At 51.2% G+C, this 19,617-nt stretch overlaps 8 protein-coding genes across 8 annotated transcripts; 5 read left to right on the forward strand and 3 right to left on the reverse strand.

The window, feature by feature from the left end:
* Positions 1 to 2,073: 2,073 nt before the first annotated feature.
* Positions 2,074 to 3,083, reverse strand: COCVIDRAFT_22586 (hypothetical protein; the record flags this gene model as incomplete). Its single annotated transcript, XM_014705778.1, has 2 exons — positions 2,074 to 2,966; positions 3,029 to 3,083. The coding sequence occupies 2 exons, from the start codon at positions 3,081 to 3,083 to the stop codon at positions 2,074 to 2,076; spliced, it is 948 nt and encodes a 315-aa protein (XP_014561264.1).
* Positions 3,084 to 3,736: 653 nt separating this feature from the next.
* On the forward strand, positions 3,737 to 4,377 carry COCVIDRAFT_86751 (hypothetical protein; the record flags this gene model as incomplete). Its single annotated transcript, XM_014705811.1, has 2 exons — positions 3,737 to 3,799; positions 3,943 to 4,377. The coding sequence occupies 2 exons, from the start codon at positions 3,737 to 3,739 to the stop codon at positions 4,375 to 4,377; spliced, it is 498 nt and encodes a 165-aa protein (XP_014561297.1).
* Positions 4,378 to 7,783: 3,406 nt separating this feature from the next.
* Positions 7,784 to 9,180, forward strand: COCVIDRAFT_22588 (hypothetical protein; the record flags this gene model as incomplete). The annotated part of the gene is made up of 4 exons (XM_014705779.1): positions 7,784 to 7,922; positions 7,972 to 8,300; positions 8,426 to 8,545; positions 8,596 to 9,180. 4 exons carry the CDS (start codon positions 7,784 to 7,786, stop codon positions 9,178 to 9,180), a joined length of 1,173 nt encoding a protein of 390 aa, XP_014561265.1.
* Positions 9,181 to 9,931: 751 nt separating this feature from the next.
* Positions 9,932 to 11,353, forward strand: COCVIDRAFT_86758 (hypothetical protein; the record flags this gene model as incomplete). Its single annotated transcript, XM_014705812.1, has 1 exon — positions 9,932 to 11,353. The coding sequence occupies one exon, from the start codon at positions 9,932 to 9,934 to the stop codon at positions 11,351 to 11,353; it is 1,422 nt and encodes a 473-aa protein (XP_014561298.1).
* A 342-nt stretch (positions 11,354 to 11,695) lies between these two features.
* On the forward strand, positions 11,696 to 13,203 carry COCVIDRAFT_33633 (hypothetical protein; the record flags this gene model as incomplete). The annotated part of the gene is made up of 4 exons (XM_014705813.1): positions 11,696 to 11,737; positions 11,865 to 11,933; positions 12,008 to 12,769; positions 12,823 to 13,203. 4 exons carry the CDS (start codon positions 11,696 to 11,698, stop codon positions 13,201 to 13,203), a joined length of 1,254 nt encoding a protein of 417 aa, XP_014561299.1.
* A 1,256-nt stretch (positions 13,204 to 14,459) lies between these two features.
* Positions 14,460 to 14,690, forward strand: COCVIDRAFT_71753 (hypothetical protein; the record flags this gene model as incomplete). The annotated part of the gene is made up of 1 exon (XM_014705814.1): positions 14,460 to 14,690. A coding segment is annotated over one exon (231 nt), but the record flags the coding sequence as incomplete, so codon positions are not given.
* Positions 14,691 to 16,723: 2,033 nt separating this feature from the next.
* On the reverse strand, positions 16,724 to 17,809 carry COCVIDRAFT_22592 (hypothetical protein; the record flags this gene model as incomplete). Its single annotated transcript, XM_014705780.1, has 1 exon — positions 16,724 to 17,809. One exon carries the CDS (start codon positions 17,807 to 17,809, stop codon positions 16,724 to 16,726), a length of 1,086 nt encoding a protein of 361 aa, XP_014561266.1.
* A 352-nt stretch (positions 17,810 to 18,161) lies between these two features.
* COCVIDRAFT_12018 (hypothetical protein) lies at positions 18,162 to 19,613 on the reverse strand (the record flags this gene model as incomplete). Its single annotated transcript, XM_014705749.1, has 1 exon — positions 18,162 to 19,613. The coding sequence occupies one exon, from the start codon at positions 19,611 to 19,613 to the stop codon at positions 18,162 to 18,164; it is 1,452 nt and encodes a 483-aa protein (XP_014561235.1).
* Between the last annotated feature and the right edge of the window lie 4 nt (positions 19,614 to 19,617).

Below are 19,617 nucleotides of genomic sequence, written 5' to 3' on the forward strand. Positions count from 1 at the left end.
ACCAACCCTCTCTCTCTATCAACTGTTTACTCTACAGGCGAAAACGGGATTTGGCTTGCACTTACCAGCAACTTTGGAGATGTTGGGATAGTGTTTACTGCAAAGATGATAGATTGTACCTACGGCTGCAGACTCTGCCTCACTACGTCGATCGCGCTGTAAGTGGTTTCCTGATTTTTTTTTAACAAAGAAATCGTATCTTCTAAATCGTAATCTAAACTTCAAAGCCAGTATAGGGTATGTAAGCGTCCTTGGTTTCTCGATGTCGCACCTAAATTCTGCACGCTATCATGCAAGGTTTACACAACGATTCTAGAGAACCAATATCTAATGCGAGTGTCGGGTTGCGAGGAATGATTTGTTTAGGATAATCTTGGGGTGTATATTGGGTCTCAGCGAGGAAGATGCCAAAGGGGGTATGGATGGTGGCGTTTGAGTGTAGTGTGTTTAGGAGGGTTACATGGACAAATGCGTACGGTGGTAGTGGGATAAAGTCGAGGTTTGTTAGTCAGGGGTAGATGCAGGGTTACGGCTCAGGAAGAGGAGACGTTGGTTCTTGTTATCCTGGTAGAGGTGGAGTCGAGAGTTCTTCTTCGCAGGTTCTGTGGGTTGGGTTTTAAGAGTGTTGGTGTTGACAAAGCTTCCTTTTGTATTTCATCCCATAGTTATATAACTTAGGTGAAGACACCCGCTTCGAGTAAAGAAATCAGCAAGAGAACTGGTATCTTACACTTACTGAATAGGCAGCTTCAAAGACTTCTTACTATTGTTAATATAGCACGATCACAAGATCACCTGGTAAGGGAATGTAGATTTTATGAGAGTATCACCTTATAACCTCCAGAGACGACCCTTCAAGCATAGCTAGGCAGATCAAACAGATGGTGCACAGCCAGCATAGCAAGTGCAAGAAGGATTCCGCTTTCGAACAACATCTGCCTCCTCCTTCGTCCCTATATCGGCCTTGTAAGAGAATCCCGGGCCAGATACTCGCTGAAAGTTCTGCGACAGGTAAATATATTCGTCATCACATCGGGCTCCAGCTTCGCTAGGGAGATGCGGGGGCCCTGTGACTTCATGTAGTACATACATTTCTTAGCACATGCGGGGTTTCCTGCATGGAGAAATTTGCAGCAAGTTGAGGCGCAAAATGCAGTGAGTGAACTTAGAACGATAATTGTTAAAAGTAGAATGTAGCTCTGTTGCAGCACAGGTAAGCGTGGTGCGATACTGCTCGCTGCAGATGCTTGGAATAAGGTTTGGTCCTGCAAGAGATGTAGATTTTGATCTAGGATAGTAGCGACTTTAATTGTATCATCTGACGTTTCCTATTTCCTATAACTAGATTGTAGTACAATCATTACTTCAATGTAACCAACGCTAACTGCATTCAGCGTGGGGTATGACTCCAGACGTTGGTACCGCTGTCCCCACACTCGCTTAACATCATGACTTTACACAATCCTTGATTTTCAGTTTGAGAATGGTTTGGATTATTTATTTTGTAATTTCAAACTTTTCCATCTTGAAATCAAGTTCAGCAGAAAAAGCTGCTTGGCGCAGCGGAAGCGCGCCGGGCTCATAACCCGGAGGACCTCGGATCGAAACCGAGAGCAGCTATGCTTGACATATTCTTTTTTGCTTTTCTCTTATTGCTCTGAGTTGAGAGTGGAGCGTTGGGACGAAATTTGGGTGGATGCTCGGCCTTTTGCTTTCATCTTGGACTTTTTTTTTAATTCAAGTGTACGGTTCTTCGTGTATAATCAGTATGTATTATGTTAATTTTATTGCTTCTGCTTTGATTGAGATAGTATATCTCCGGGTTATGCTAAATAAACAATTTGTTCAATTAAGTGGTCGAAACTGACAAGTGAAGTTAGCTGGCCATGTCATCGAAATAGAGATCAGATGGAAGCTGTCTGGTAGTATCACTGTGCTGAAAGAAATACGTAGGAGCATGTAAGAACAAGATGGTCAATTCCAAGGCTTTGGAACATATAAGCAGATATGAAGTTCATAATTGCAATTTCTATGCAAACAACAATTTAGTCATACATTTACAAGCATTGTTATCTACAGCTTTGACTTTTTCCCTCCGGCAACACCGGTAACAGGGGCACCGGAGAGTAGGAAATCGGGGTACTCGAAGCCGCCGCTGAAGCCAGCGGTATGCCAGGCGCCTCCATCGACAACGAGGGTCTCTCCGTTTACAAAGTTGCCTGCATCTGAGAACAAAAACACGGTGGCATCAGCGATTTCCTTGACGGTGCCCCATCGCCCGATAGGCACCGTCTTGGCCGCCTTGCTATCCGCCTTGTTGGCCTCTGCTTTGGCCAAGCGCGCCATTCCCTCTGTCCCCGCAATAGGGCCTGGGGCAATAACGTTGGATGTGATACCCTTGGGTCCTTGTTCAATAGCCACGGACATGGCCATGGCATCCACACCGGCTTTTGCAACGCCGACGTGCGCCTGCAGCGGCGTCGCTGTGTAATGCAGGGTCGCGCTCACGAAGATGATACGGCCGCCGGTACCATTGGCAGGCTGCGTAGTACCATTTGTACGGTGTTTAGCCGCGGACTCGACGAGATACGGTAGGGTGGCTTTGACGGTGTTGTAGCTGCCCAGCACATCGATATCGATGACGCTCTTCATGGCGTTTGCAGAGAGTTGGTCAATGGAGGCGAGGAAGTTGCCGGCGGCGCCTGCGATTACGAAGTCGATGCTGCCGAGTTCTTTAGCGCAGCGGTCGGCGGCTTGCTGGAGGAGTTCGGGCTTGCGCACGTCGATGGCGCCGATGCCGAGGACTTTTGCGCCGGGGCGCGCAGTTGCGATGTCGCGGGCCATGGCTTCGGTTTTCTCGACGTTGCGGCCGATGATGCAGGCGTTTGCGCCTAGGGCGACCATTGCGCGGACTTGGGCGCTGCAGATAGAACCGGCGCCGCCGGTGCAGAAGAGGACTTTGTTGTCTGATGGTGGGAAGGGTTAGCGGGATGGAGTTTCTGGGACGAGGTGGTGTGGTAGAGTATACCGAAGATGCCGTCTCTCCAGACATTGCTCATGTATGAATATCTCTCCGCAGGCATGGTGTGTGGTGTTTTTCCAAGCTGGTAGCTTGGTCTTGTTGTCGTTGGGGTATTTGTCCTGGAGACTCGAGGAGAACGTGTAGTGGATAAGGAAGAGCGCTATGAGCAGGAACTGTGTTTGAAGGAAGAGAAGAAGTTACACGTCTAGAGACATAAGTGGTTGAAAGTATATGGAAGCTCGCATCGAGTGAAGGTTACGGCCGCAGCGATCGGTGGCCGGTACAATGTATGTTGCGCTCACGGGGAGCCGAGGTACATACGATGTAAGCTAGTGCTAGTAATCCTCGAGGAAAGGCACTCTGGTGAGACATTGACCACGCGTGACATGTCCTTCTCAGCGTTGAAGTAGAATCAGCAAAACACGGTGTAAGTTAACACATTCATCGCGAAGTCTAAAAATGTGATTTCAAGCGTCATTTTCTCATTGGCAGTAATGACGGGCGGGCTGCATTCGCATGTGCTCTTCTCCGTGTTTGGTGTGCGGGCACGAGAGAGAGCTTGGACCACCGGGAGAGGTTCCGCATCAGCTCCGCAATTTGCATGCCAGCACTCGGAGCGGGCTGAATCATCGTCATCGTCATCACCAGACGGATCACCACCACAACAGACAAGACTCGACTATTGTACCCATTGGAAATATTGTTGCCATCACAATGTCGGCCCAGACAGTGTCGATATGTAAATTCGTCGGCACAATCACCCTGGGAATCGCGACGGTATGTGTGCAACAGGCCCGCCACTATGGCTACGTGACGGATGCTTCGCTGCGGCAATGAGGTGCCAGGGCGTCATTCTTGTGGAGTTGATGCATCAGACTGTAGCAAAAAGAAAGAGACATTCAAGATCTGACAATCCTCAGGGCGTCTCCGCAACCCTCTCCACAACCGCATTCCCCGCACTGCTCGCCCTCCCCACTGCCACAAACGCGCGCACTTCACTTGCCTACCTGTCCAGGCAGTCTTCCTGGCTATCCTCATATCTCCGCCATGTCACCACATTCACCTTGTTCTCCGCCTATGTACTGTCGCCGCGACGCTTCCGCCACCCCTACCTGCTCTACACGTCCATCTTCGCCTTCATCTCTGGTCCGGGAGTCGACTACGCTGTGACTGCCATGGAAGGGTCAGATGAGAAGAGGCAGGTCATGGAGCTAGAGGCGCAGGGCGAGGAGGTCAATGGCGAAGAGGTCAGAGAGTTTGTTGAGAGGAGACAGAGGACCGAGTTGATCAAGACGGGATTAGCGGGAGTGGCATTCGCAATGCAGGTCGTTGGTCTATGGGGTGATGGTGCTTAGAGGGCCTACGGAAGATAAAGATGCCGTAAATAGGGGTATGGGAAGAGAATATGCGTGCGACCGAGTAGGTACAAGGAGATGTTTTTAGGGTTTGCAACGAGTTGGGGCTATCGGGTGGCAACTGGTGTACTGTTTGTTCCGGACTCTCCTATCATTCCCTGCTTTTTGGAATCTTCATCCCGTATACGGACATTGCCGTGTCAATCTGCTTTGCTCTCAGGGTGCACACTGTTTAACATGCTTCAACCTCGCAGGCCATATCCACTTCCCGCCAAGTGATACTGTGAAACAGCGTGTGTCCTTGTTCGAACTGACACGGATTCTCGAAGAAATAAACACGCTGGATATTCGCGCAATAGAGGACTTTGTCGTGGCATCAAGTACTTGACTCGATCCAGTAACGTGACTTAGGGGGGATGCTGTTCCAGGACATGGTGCTCAGCCTGGCAGCCTTGCAGCCTGAGAACAGAAGTCACCATGGGCAACCGCAAGAGATAAACTGCCACCATATGGCGTGAGCGCAAATTGTCGCGGTCCAGACTTTATCCAACCATGTTCGCACTGTTTCATGTGAATTGAGGCTACAATTGTTTACGAGCAATCTGACGGGATTGTCGCAAAGCAAAATACACATGCAAAACAGTTTGCTCTGCGCATCCATCTGCTGCCGGCAATAAGAGCGTTGTTGCCGTCAGGGTTTAATAGATAGTACAGTATACCGGTGCCAGGATGGCATGGTTCGGCGGAGGATGCCAAGGCGACCCTCCGGCGGCCGGGATGGCAGGAATTGGACGGAAGCGGGAGAGGGCGGTAGCGTTCAATAGTATGAGGTGCCAGGGTTTGTGATGACGACCTGACAATAAATAGGCTACCAGTACCTTTTTCGTATCTCACTCGCATCGTGGAATTTGTCCATTTTCACCCCTTGGCAGGCCCATTCCCGTGCTGAGCTAAGACACGCAGGTACCGCGTGCGTGTAGGATGGGATGCCTGGGATGCCTAGGGGTGCTGACCTGTTCTCTGCCGTTGAGTCTGGCGTTCGCGCAGCTGCAGGCGTGATGCAAATATGACCGAGGAAGTAGAAGCGCAGTCGTCTCACCAGCGAGTCGATGACGGCAGTGGCTGTCGGGGCTCTGCTTCAACATGTACCGGGGACGACAATCCTCATCTCTTTGTGCAGAGTATCGCCTCTCAATCCATAATTAATCCAGACGCGTAGCGCTGACCAGGTCCCCTGCCGATCGCGCTATCGATACTGGAGAGTCTGCACTGGGCCTAGCGGTGCAAGAAGCATCGCTTAGACAGAGGCAGTGGACGCCTCATTGGCCCAAAGCGGACGGGGGCTTGCGTCATAATCCACCCACGACGTGATCTGCCCGAGCCTCTGCAAAGGCGAAGCGAATTGAGCGGGCGAGCGAGCGTGGTCAAGGAGATGATGGGTCCCAGGCCGCGTGTGTGCGCGTGCGGTGGCTGGCTCGCGGGGACTTGGCCGGACGACCCTTTAGTGCCAAGCCTGCCGTCAGTCCCAGTTTGTTTAGGCGTTCAGGCTAACACTCAATCCAAGGGAGAAATGAGGCAAGATAACTGCCTATGGATGCCATACATAGCTGTAGTCCCGGAGCGCGTGGGCATGCTGAATTCATGCTGACGGCTGCTGATAAGCAAAACCGCCGGGTGTTATACATGCCCAAGACTGGCATGCTGCCATCCATGATGCCATGCTGCCATGCTACCACGCTGCCATGCTGCTATGGGCCGTGTTGGGCGGGCGCGTCGCCCTGCCATGTTGGAGGAGGGCAGGACATTGGCTGTGTGAGTGGTGGAGAAAGCGACGGGGCTTGACGCCGCTGCTTGAGAGTGTCAACGGCCCGGCGCCTTCTTGTCAGTTGAGCGCCTCAACAGGTTGCAAAGAGTCGCGCACGAGAGGTGTGCTGGCTAAGGAGGCGCGGTAGGCAAAGGTCTTGTCTGTCAAGCTTGTCGGTCGAGGACAGGTGGTGCAAGAGGCGCGGGTGCAACGATACGCCCGTTGGTTGGGCTTTGGAGGCATCGATCGTGACCCCTGGCGCAGGCCCCTTGCGATTGCTGCAGGCTGCATGCAACGGCCTGGTTCATGTAAGAAGGTCAGTAAAGTAATCGTCGTAGATGGTGCCAACTCCTGCTTCTGATATTTGCTGCGAGGACTGGCTCGCCGTCCAACGCCACCACACCGTGCTAATTCTGCGCCGTGCCAGGTGATCAGCACACATCGCACACAGTCAAAACACGCTGCCAGTCCTGCGCCGTGCGGCACCCAACCATTCCATCTATTCCCTTGTCTCTTCACACCTTCGTTGTCGTGCTTGACCCTTACTCTCGTTTGTCTGTCCACGCAGACCCCAAGCCCTTCGTTTATACATAGCCATCAATGCGGCGCCGCCCTGACGGTTACTTTTGATCCTTCTGTTTGACATAGTGCTTTCATCTCCGGAAAACACGCCGCCGCGGTGCCACTCAGCACAGCAGCACCACCGCAGCAAAAGCAAGAAAGCTCCTGCCCGTCCCGAACTCGTCTCCGGTCTGTGTATCCCCCATCCAAGGGCACTCGCATCTGTCGTGAATTCGGGCGCGGCGACGAGCCTGTTATACGAGCTATAGGGCACCATTTAACCGCAAGCACCCAACCCAACACATCCACCACCCCCCGGCCCGTCATCCAAGTACGGAGTCGGACATTGTTGGCGGAAAACAAGGAACGCGGTAGGTCGAGTCAGGCAGCGTGCCCAGTGCGGAAGAGGCGGAGGAACTAAAGGCCAAAGCGGGAGGGATCAGGACGTGGATAGTGCTCGAAGCAGCAGCACAGACCTTGGTATCGATTTAGCGCTCGTAAGTACGCCGCTCCACCAGCCTCCATCCCCAACAGAGCCTTTTCCTGGCCTACAACCCGCTGTGCTACTACACCTCACACCCGCTCGACAACCCACCAAGGCCAGCAATGCTAACCACAGTCTGAAACAACAGGACCTTCCCCCCTCTCTTGCGCGCCCTGTCACCTTCTTGCGCCCGCTTACTGCACTTTGTACCCGCACTCTCGAGAGCGCGTCGGCCAAGTCCCAGCCAGCATTCAGCGACCGGCCGGCTGACGGACCAAAGGCTGTACCACCTCACACCACAGCCACCCTCTCACCCCGCCTGCAAAACATTTCTACCGCTCGCTTCATCTACTCCATCTTCACTGTCTCCCTCGCTCGCCTTGCAGAGCCCTCCCGAACACGGGGGCGTCCAATCGCTTTTCTCTTTCAGCGCCCTCTTTGTTGCGCTCAAAGACGCCACCGCATCTACCCTCATTCACGTCGCCGAGTAACACCCGGAATCTTGCGCAAACTTCGTGTCCCGACATATTCCTCCGTCCACGACTCTAGACTTCACAATGGACAACCGATTCACGTCAACGCTCTTTGGCTTCGCTGCCTTCTCCACCCTCCTGCTCTCCATACAGCCTGCCGGCGCTTCAGACTGGACGTATTCATACTGCTCTTCACTAAACACTGGAGAGCAAAATACTGCCTGTAAGTTCTCCTGGTCGTGATGCGCGCCATGCAGCCTCTAACCTCTCAGATACCTGGCCATACCAGTCCAATGGTAACTGTACCAACCATTGCAAGGAGGAAGGAGGTTCATGGGCATTTGCTGTTATAAAATACACCGACTGCTGGTGTTCCAACTATGTACCAGGAGATACAGCAAGCTCCAGCGACTGTCTAGAGGACTGCCCTGGCTTCCCCGACGAAAAATGTGGTAGCAAGGACAAAGACCTTTATATCTATGTTCAAATGGACGGCCAGCCATCTGGTACCAAGGGAGGCTCGCAGCCCTCCTCTACCGCGGCGGCACCTTCTAAGCAATCGCAACAACCGCAATCGCAACCACAATCACAACAACCAACTGTTAGTACTTTTTTTCTTTATCTCGTCAGCCCTGCCCCCTTTCCTTTCATTAGTCAATCTACCTCAAGGTCTCCCTTGGCTGTACGTACACAATTACAAGCTATCGGTGTTTGACCTTCTGGTAGTATGCTCCACCTCCTGCACAAGTGGTAACGAGCATTGTGACGCAGAAACCAGAGACTGTCTTCTCGACGGTCACTGCAGAGCCGGACTCTACTTCGTCGTCGTCTTCGTCCTCCACTGATGTACTTCGCTTCCAACCTGGTCTGTTACTCCAAACTAACATCTGCTACAGACCAAGAAACCATCGTCTACCCAAGCTCCTTCCCGAACTCAGGAGCCCGTCACAGTGCCGACTCTAGTTACCGAAAGTGGAAATGTCATCACCCGCACTGTCGTCATAACACCATCGGCCACTGCCCCTGCAAACAATGACTCGAAAGATTCACCCAACGTAGGTGCCATTGCTGGTGGCGTAGCTGGTGGTATCATTGGTCTGCTCGCAATCATTGGTATCGTTTTCTTTGTCTTGTGGAAGAGGAGGAGGCAACAGCGCGAGGAGCAAGAAGGCGGTGGCGGCATCCAACGCAACGTCAGCACTATGAGCAGAGCTGGTTTGCTCGGAGGACGTGCTGAAAAATCGCCTACACCTCTCACCACGACTTTTGGTTCACAGCGCAGCCGATCTAACGAAGAGTCGATAACACCCATCACTCCATCAACCCGCAGATTAAGTCAACCAATTTTAGTCGACTCTCGCCTCAACCCGACTGCTGTTCTTACCTTTCATGGTGCCAACACAAGTCGAGAAAGCTTAGGCAGCATCGACGACAGCCGGGATTACGGTCGTCAGCTGAACGTACGGAATCCTGACCCGTAGAGAGTACGAGACTTTAAAACCACAATTTCATGCAAAATCCGGGTCGGCACTTGACCAAAAATGCAAAGCGCCCCCAGAACAACACCAAAAATTCGAAGCTAGCCCCAGCAATCATCAGACCAAGGTTGGGGCACGACTCACGAACACACAAGCATGCTCTTTTCGCACTAGCCAGGCGTAATGTTTAAGCAGCGATACACTGACGTCAACCCTATTTCATTATCGTCTTTAGTCTTGTGACAGTTCATTGTCAGGACCTCGTCCGTCTGTTTTCTTTATACATCCTTAAGGCACTGGAGCCTATGTACTATATCCTTCCTTTGGCTGCAATTTCGTTGGACAACAATGTACATATTTATATCAGGTGGGAGAGATGACATAAAAGCGCCTTGCTGCAATAGCACGTGGGACACAGGCCGTAACACAATGGCAGATAGCAAAGTAAAGAAAGAGAAAGAGAAAGATAAATTGTTCCTAATTAGGTGGGAAATGGGACTGTTGCGTGAGTACAGATACCACGCAACTGCATCACCAGTCTGTAACTGAATGTACACATCACCGTTCAATATTTCATTGCAGATACACATGTCCTATCCATTAATAGATCATCACTATGCATTCCATACGATTTTGACAAGATCCGTTTTTCTTGAGTGATGGTTGCCAAGACGCTAACAACTCGTTGCCTGTCCTGAGGGTAGTAGTCGTTAGTTAAGCCTTTGTTCCTCGCATAGTCTCTGTACCATACATCATGGAAGCTCTTCCAAACGAATTGTTACTGGAAATCATCAAGCACCTGTTTCTCGAAGCATTCAGCACAGCCTTAAATATTGGTCTCGTGAACCGACGCTTGCACCACCTTACCAACGAGCTCCTGTACAGCACATACTCTTTAAATCGCGGAAACCCAGCGCTGTTGATACGTACCCTTGCATCCTGGCCTGCCCATGCACGACGCATCAAGAGTCTGGAATGGGATTGTAGGCCTGCGCACAACAATTCTCTGGTCACTAGCGATGCTTTTCCATTCCCTGGTGATTTGGCACCAATGGAACGTTGCAATATTGCAAAAGCTTTGTGCTCAAAGAACCCCTATGAGACGGACGACCTGAATTCTGTATTGATGGATGCCGGGACAGACGCATATCTAAATTTATTCCTGTCATTCGCGCCGGATGTATGCAACATCCGAATTGCGATACCTTCCAAATGGAGTTACTACAGGATTTGGTTCACGCCGGCGTTAGATCTTCGAATTCTATCCAATCTCAACAAAGCATATATTGCTGGTCCGATGCGCATTCGGAATGTCGTCCCCCTGTTCCTGCTACCTTCACTGCGCAGTTTGACTTTGGACCATGTAGCACACGATAGGAATCGCGTACTACCCGGCACCTTCAAATGGTACCAGTATGATGCAGCCATTCAAAGGCTACGGAAAGAAAGGTCATGGGTTGAGAGCTTTCATCTACAAAAATGCAGCACCGACACAGTAGAAATAGCTCAGTTGATGTCATTATTTGGTCATCTTAAAACATTTGAGTTTGAATTCACAGGCCATGACAAAGATGAAGCCAATACGACCATCACGCATTTTGTGCATTCCATCGCAAATCAGTCAAATTCACTCACATCGCTGTTTCTCAAAGACTTTCGCCTAGCACTGGATCCAACCGCACTGAAAGGACTAGGCAAGTTTGAGCACATGGATTTCTTTCTTCTTGATATGACGATGATGTGCGGCTCTTATCTACAGAACACCACAGTCGAATCGCTATCGAGTGTTTTGCAGCACCTGCCCAAGCGTCTTCAACATCTTCACCTCATAGCCAACGACCCTGATGGGGACGAGCTGAAACCTTCGACTGCATTCACTGAAGCATTACATGCAATCGCACCCATAATGAAGTCTATATTACCTGCCTTACACACAATAAAAATCGTCGACTGGGATCCATTACTAGGTACTTTCACCTGCCAAACGCAGGTCAAGGCTATTCAGCTAGCATTTGCAGAGATTGGAGTTGATTTTTTGTGGCAGCCACTCGATATTGTCATAAAAGAGAGTAACGAAAATGATATAATTACCTGGGAAGGAAAAGAAGAGGGTTGGGTATGGATTCAGTGGGTGAATAGCGATGAGTTATGGAACGAGGGTCGTAATGACGTTTAGACGCACCAAACCTTTTCATCTGCAATAATGCGACAGAAAATCTGACTTCAATTCTTTGACATCTGTGATACCACATATTATCAAGTTTGAAAAGTATAGACGCCCAAAGAGCAGGGGGGGGGGGTGAGAATTCTCCGGTGCCTGCGACCCCTGTTGGCTCGTTCCTTGTAGACATTGAGGCTCAACTGCACACGCGCCACGCGTTCCCACTTTGGCCCACCTGTGCCCTGAATCTCGACCGCAACGCGACCCACGACCACGACACTCACTCTCACTCAACACCACAATCAATTTTGACAATATATCTTCTTGTACGATCGCATAAATTTCTAGTTGCCCACCATGAGCAAAATGTGGGAGGTGGATCCGGAGACACGGAGCAAGGTAGGCCGATCACTCTACCAGTCTGTGGAGGTGGGGGGTGCTAGGGGTCAAATGCGGAGATGGAAGCATAGCACAGTTAAATAATGGGGCCTGCGAAGATTCAAAAGCTAATCCGCTCTACTTGCAGTTGCTGGAGATCCAAAAGACGAACGATAACAACAAGTGTGTCGACTGCAATGCGCCCAGTCCACAATGGGTACGCAACCACCCGCCCGCTTTCTGACCAGGCACGCGAGCAGCGACTAGACTTACTGATACCTCTTGTTTTAGGCCTCGCCCAAACTCGGTATCTTCATGTGTCTCTCCTGCTCCGGCGTCCATCGCGGTCTAGGTGTCCACATCTCCTTCATCCGCAGCATAACCATGGACGCTTTCAAAGGCTCAGAACTGGTGCGCATGGCTGCTGGCGGCAACAAACCCTTCCAAGACTTCTTCAACAGCCACGAATCGAACACGAAAGAAGGACGCACATTCGAGTCGTCAACCATACAAGAGCGGTACGATTCAGAGGCGGGCGACGAGTGGAAGGAGAGGCTTAGTTGCAAGGTCGAGAACAGGGAGTTTGACAAGAGCAACCTGCCTAAGCGGTTACCGAAAAAGGAAAACACTTCTACGGCGGGNGCGGGTGCGCCGTTGAGTGGACGAGCCAGCGCAGCAGGGAGCAGAAGTCAGACACCTTTGGGCAAGGCACGAGGTAGTGATGCAGGCTTTCAACGCTCGGGATCACCCGCCCTGGGTACAAACGCCATGTCGCAAAAATCCAAGAATGAAGCCTATTTTGCGAAGATGGGCCAAGAGAATGCCAACAGGCCAGAAGGCGTTGCGCCCAATCAGGGAGGAAAATACGGTGGCTTCGGCAGCGAGCCAGATTCGTGGAAGAAGGACGACGAACCTGGCGCGCCGCCTGCGCTTGACGACTTCCAGAAGGACCCAGTCGCTGCACTTACCAAAGGGTTTGGGTGGCTGGGCGCCAGCGTAAGCAAAGTAGGCAAAACAGGCTACGAAGGCTGGGTGAAGCCCGGAATGGCAAAGGTATGTTTTGCGCTGCTGTATTCAATATATCCCTGCGACTAACTATTCTCTAGCTTGCCGAAGCTGACCTCGCAGCTCAAGCCCGTAGCACCGCGGGCACCCTAGGCCAGACCCTCCAATCTGGTGTCGCGACTGCTAATACGCAATTTACGCGCTTTGTTGAAGGAGACGATTCTTCGTCTACCGCACGCCGTGGCGCTCCCGAACCCGAACGCAAAGACTTTTGGGAAAGCTTTGGTGCGGCGCCCAAGGGACCGGCAAAGGACAAGCAGGACTTTTGGGACGAGTTTGCTAGCGCCGGTGAGGCAAGGACTAGCACGACTATGGAAAGAAAGAAGCCCAGTGGTATTGGAACAAGTGCTATGAAGAAGAGCGGTGGCAGTGGTAGCATGAGTGGATCAGCAAAGAAGGACGACGAGTGGGACAAGTGGTAGAAGCACGAATTCGCATGTTGATATGAGTTCATGGTGGGAGTTGGTTGAGGTTGTATAAAGGCGTTTGGGTTTCAGAATACGCATGTGTTAGGGAGAGGAGAACTGCTGAGTTAACTCATTGCGCTGGGACTCAAAAGCGAGTAGATGGCAAGTATATCGTTGTTTCCATTGCATCACCTGTCCTCCCGTGGTCATTATCTTTGTTATTTTTCACTAACTGCCCACTATTACATATGGGGTAGACTGCGATTGTTGGTATATCTCAATAGTCTATGGACTAAACCTATTCATGCACACGAAGTTTAGTTTGTTATGACCTTGAAATTATCAAATCGTTCTTGCAAATTTTGTGGCGATGTAGGAGAGGTTCAATTCTAACGGATTTAGCCACAATTCCTACAACACTGACTCAGCCAACAACGCGGGGATGATAACTACACCAATTCAACAGTACCACTCAACCATTGGCAGTCAAATGTCTGACACAATGACAGTATTGGTTTAGTCATTCTCTACAGGACACCCGTATTGTTGTGCCAGAGACATGGCCCCGCCAACTTGTCCGTCCCGTGATGCAATCTGACGATGCAACCATACTTGACGAGTCGGCATAGACATCTATCATTTCCAAGCAGAGAATGTATATGTTACCGAAATAAGAGATTATTCATAAGTTTTATCATCAATTGAGTTTGCCTGGCTTCAAATTGTTCGCTACCGTACCTGTGAACTGGTAACCGCCCGTGCTCAGAGTCTCCATCGCAACGCCCGTTGGCGAAGCACCCTGCAAAGACCCTTTGTACCAACAACTTTTATAGAGAAATTGCATCACCAGTAGTTGAATTGGGCATGTGGATTGCGTGAAAAGTCGAATCCTGTTTCTTGGCGAAAGGGCTTGCAAGAGGAAGAGATGCACTGCCCCTCCATATAAATCCCTCTTCGATCCCGCCATGTCCTGCTTCTTCTTCTACAGACAACTTGAACAAATAAGGGCTCATTCCTGAGAACACCAAAGGCTTGGCAGGTGAGAATTCCCTTGAGATCTGAGCATCGTGTTCATGATACTCGTTCTCTCCCTTCTCCTTCAATCACTGTGAGATAGTCGCACTAATATATTGATAGAACACGTTAACAAACGTAAAGGTACACTAATCATTTACTTCAACAAACTCTCTTGGGGAAAAACTTTTAGTTTTATCATCTTTTAGTCTTCATCCATGATGTGATTACAAACTGACACGAAGCAGCAGCGACCAAGCATGTTCCGCTTGCTGAGTGCGATCTTCGCATTCTTCATAGCCCTCGCCCAAGCCAAGCATGAAGACCTCCGCCTCTACGCCTTCTCCTCGGCCGACTGCAACGGACCACCCATCTATGGCAATATCGACTTCAAGCGTGACAAGTGCACATCGATCGGGTTTGGCGCGTCAAGCATCAAGCTCATGGAAAAGAACAAGGGCGACTGGACTAAGGAAATCAATGCCGGACCAACGGGCTGCTACTTCTACACATACACGCAATTCGGTTGCTTGGAACGCTATCTCGACACTCTTGTGGATCCCGGCGATGTCATTTCTTCGTGCATCCCGTCCAGAGACGCCAATGCCCCAATCATGTCCATCTCATACATGTGCATTCGTGGTGCGCCGCCGAAGCGAAGTCTCTCTCTGGGAGCCGGCAATTGGACTCATGGCACGAACGATACTATCCAGTATGCCAATAAGAAGGGGCTGAAATGGCATACCCCAATCTTCGTTAACAAGACGGTGGGATTGAATGAGACGGGTAGGCCTGGTGAAAATTCGACTACCGGGCACCATGCATCTTCAATTATTCTTCCAAAACCTGAATCCAACTCGACTCGAGAGGTCAGACGTGGAAATTTGACCACTCTCCACTACGAACCTCATGTCCCCAACAACCATCCTAACTCTAACTCGACTGGAGAGACTGGCAGCGGAAATTTCACCACTCGCCACCACGGACCGGCATTCATCAACGGGCAGCCCAACTTCAACAGCTCGAAGCCCAAGACCGCCGAGGGCAACTCGACGGTTCGCCACTATGGACCAGCAATTGCAGATGGAAAGCTCAACTTTAGGTCTACACCTGGGTCGAACAAGGAGACCTCGTGGAACGAGACCCAGCCTGCCGTTAAGCAGACAGCTGGGCGAGGTGAAGCAGTCTCAAATAAGACAGTCGTGGCCAAGCCAGGCGCACACGACAGGGTCATAATCGATCCACTTGTGGAAGTCCGAGCAGTGGTTGAGGCAGCCGCCAACAACACTGTTGTTCAGAACAGCACCAAAACTCAAGCTGCACCAGCCGCATTTAAGACAATTGTGATCATCCCAGAGGGGGAAGAGAGAGCAGTAGCAGAGCGAGCAGTGTTTGAGCCAGCCGCCAACAAGACTGTCGTCCGCAATAACACTGAAGTCGACGATTCAGACAGCGACTCAGACAGCGACTCAGACAGCGACTCAGACGACGACTCAGACCTACCAACCGGCAACTCCACTACAATCGACAAGCGCAGTTTATGGTGGCAAGGCCCCCGCCGCGGCGTCTGGATGCTGCACCCCTGGACCGGCAGCATCCTCTGCTACGACTGCTACTCTCACAACGACAAGAACCTCGGAAGATTCGAATGCCGCAACGGCCCAGACAACCCAACCGACTGCGGCGAGCGGCCCCTCGCCCCCGTCTACACCAAAACCGTGTCGGTCCAACCCGTCGTGACCGTCATCCCCGGCGACGCCAGCCCCCTCGCCAAGCGCGCCTGGGAACGCCCCGTCTATCTACATAACCCATGGTACCCGGGCATGACGCTGTGCGCTGTCGCCAAGTGGGACGGGCGCGGCAAGAAGTACAAGCAGGAAGTCCGCATCAACAAGCCCAAGCCCAAGCTCCGCAAGTGCGAGAAGTCGCCGCAGGCACAGAACATTGCCATTTACATTCGTACGGCTACGACCACGGAACCCGTGCGGACGGTCAGTCTCGTGGATGTTAGAGACCTCGACTCCCCGCGTCCCGTGCCTGCCACTGTTTCCTCGGCGAGCACTGCGCTTGCTACTGCCGCTGTTGTAGCGACAAAAGTCCCTGTTGTCGTCATGTCGAGTGTCACGGTTGTGCAGTCTGAATCTGAGTCTACTAAGACGTCGAGTTCGCCGTCGTTGAGCATTATCAAGTTTACGATTCCTACGTCTACGTCGACGGCGATGGCGACCAAGACGCTGCTTGTGTCGCCCAAGCCTGAAGCCACGGCTGCGCCTGCGACTGCGACTGTTGTAGAGCAGAAGTTCAGGACGATAGTGATTTTGCCGGATCAGGATGAGTAGAAGAAATCTTGAGGATCGGAATGGGATTCTCGGAGGAGTTTGGGGGAAAGGGGGAAAAGGAGAGTGGAGTGGTGATGGATTTCCCATGTGAGGTATTTTTTTTATCAGTAATGATAACATTCATATTATATATGTGAAGTAGACTCTCATCTTTTAATTACAGCTTCGGCTGCATATTAGGGTCATTTCTCTCCTCGTGCTCTATTCCTTTCTCGTCTCCTCTCTCGCTCTGCCTTTCTTGCTTGATTAAAACTCGGCACCGCACCTTCCTCGTCAAGCTTTGCTTTCTCCAAACTCTTCTCGTCAATATCATCAAGCAAGAACCGACCCATGTTGCCGCTCCTCCACTTCTGAATCAGCCACAACGACGTCGCTTCTGTATCTATTGTCCCGCCTTTCCCTAGCCTACCCGTCTTCTTGGCAATTTCTGAGAGCAACTCAATGATTTCGTTGGTCGGCGGCGCGTACTCAGAGTAGAGCGTAGGCGACTGGAGATTAAGGTGGTAGAGCAAGTAATCCGCAAGCATAACTGGCGGGATAATAGTATCTTTTACAGAGCCACAGAGCGCCAATTTCATCATTGCTTCTGCATCTGGTACGTACGGGATGAAGACTCCTGGGGTATCGAGAAGATAGACGCCTCCACCTACGCCTTGCAGTTTTCTTCTCGCACCAACATCTGCGGACTCGACGTCGTCCTCACTTGGAATAATCTTGACACCGCTACTGCTAACTTTGCGTGTGACACCGGGCTGCGCACCCGTAGCAGCGACTTTGCCTTTTCCGATTCCCTGGGCGCGCAAAGCGTTTAGAAGCGTCGACTTGCCGACATTGGGCATACCGACAACCATGACTCGATGGCCCACCAACTTCCACCTCTTCTGCGCATGCTCCCTCAGTAGATCCAAAAGTTTAGTCACGCTCTTGCGACCGCTGGCTTCGCCCTCTGCATCCTTGCCGTTCCTCACAAACATGGTTGGGGTGGGATGGTGCCATTGCGCAATCACATGTTCATTGCGATTGTCGCGGGAGCCGCCGCCTAGATCGCGCTTGGTGTACACGATTACTCGCTCTTTGCCTTCCAGAGCACTTTCGAAGAGCGGATTGCGAGAGGTTAGTGGTACGCGGTAGTCGCGGCACTCAATGACGAGGTCGATGGTGGCGAGTAGAGATTTCATCTTTTGCAGCCCGGATTTATGGTGGCCCAGGAAGTAGGACCGGGGCAGCGAGGGGATTGGCGGGAAGGCATGGCGCGGGATGAAGGACATTTGTTACATTTGTGTTGTGGTGAAGGTTCAAACTTTTGGATGTAGTGTTGGAATTCTTTGTGGTTCGAGTCAGGCGACTTACATGGCTTGGCGAGCTTGACTCGGTGGGGTTCTGGGAGTATTCAGTTAGATTTGATGCCTCGCGTTCTATATGTTAGATAGAAGTTTGACGGTCATAGATTCAGGCTTAGAAGGACAGGAAATGTCTTAGAGTCATTTCGGTAGTTCAAACACATACTCTAATATGTATTGACCTTCACCGCTGTAAGGACTGAGAACAGGATAGCATGATAAAAAACAACTATGTGTAAGATAAAGCTGGGCGGTACTATGATCGAATTCATTACTTATCTTAGACGAAGAGGAGATCAATTGGCAAGCGGTGATAAAACTGGTAATCAAAGTCGACACTCCATTCCAATACAAAGCACTTCACAAGCGCCACGACAGTATCCCTGCTCAGGCGCTCCACATCTACTCCGTCTTCTTCTGTTCCTGTTACTCTTTCACTGACACTGCGTCTCCAGAAGGTCGTTTCATCAAGATCTGATAAATCTGGTTCGTACCCCCCTGAATGTTCTAGGGCCGCCAGTGCAGTGACTATGCGAACTGCATCTCCCGAATTACCGCGCTCGGCGAGGATAGCTGAAGAAGCCATGATGCCCATGTATTCATCTACAAAGGACGGCTCCCAGCCTTGTTTAACGAGTACCTCTCTGTGCTGGGGCACCGCATCACGTAGTTGCTGAGCTAACCGTTGACGATATTCATGCATTGTTTTCCGCGAAAAAGCGAGTAGGATGTCTCTCATGCCGCGATGAATGGACCAGGAGAGGTAAGCCCAGGGAAGAAAATCTAGGCATTGTGCTAGGATCGCTTGTTCGTTCGGCGCGATGTACATGCGCACAGGATGTACTTCCTGCTTGCTCGACGGCAGATCGAGGATTACTTCCGCTTCGTCTTGTCCAGTACGTGAAATAACAAACACGTCTTGCTCCTTTTTCCGCGGCAGAAGAAAATCTACCTCGTATACTTTTCCGCCATTCATGTTGTAGATATGGCGTGCGCCATGCGACAATGCAAATCCGTTCTCTTGGTATTCGAGGTAGTACTCACCAGCAGGCATTCTGCCTGGGAACGCCACTGCGAATAAGTTTGGGCCTCCACTGGGATGCTGGACCACGCCTGCCATCATCTTGACACATGCGTCAACTCTTGCAGAGAAAACCGGTGCATAGACATCTGTTGCTGGCGAGTGGGAATCATGCGCCCGCAAGCTGACAAGAGCATGCTGCTGTCCCATTTCCCACTGAATGTACCATTGTCCGCACCAGCTTCCTAGTGCAGCTCGATATCCAGAGGAAGAAGAGAACTCGTGAATGACGCGTGCATTGGTCAGGAGAAGGAGGGTTATCAGTGTTGTTCTGCTGATTGGTACTCCAGGAATGCTTGTTCCTCTTTTCCCTTCAATCGACAGCAGTTGTACAGTGTCTGGCACAGATTCCCATGATGCCTTCTCACGCCTGAGTAGCTCATTATACACGTATACTGAGGCGTGAGGTTCGTGGAAAAGGTGCAGTAACCTGCTGTATGAGCTTTCTGTCGCGCCGTAGGCTGGTAGGCGAGAGATGAGTAGCTGATTATGGGAACAAAAGCCCTGGATCATATTGGCAGTCAGGTTCGGACCGTACCGCTCTTTGGTGGTTAGGAGCGATCGAGCTAGGTATGCGGTGGCACATAGACATGCGGCTGAGCCAACGAGGGGCACCCATGTTAAGGAAACTGGTTCGCGACGCTTGTTCATTATG

This window comes from Bipolaris victoriae (genome assembly GCF_000527765.1).
Source record: "Bipolaris victoriae FI3 unplaced genomic scaffold scaffold_6, whole genome shotgun sequence".
Lineage (NCBI taxonomy): Eukaryota > Fungi > Ascomycota > Dothideomycetes > Pleosporales > Pleosporaceae > Bipolaris > Bipolaris victoriae.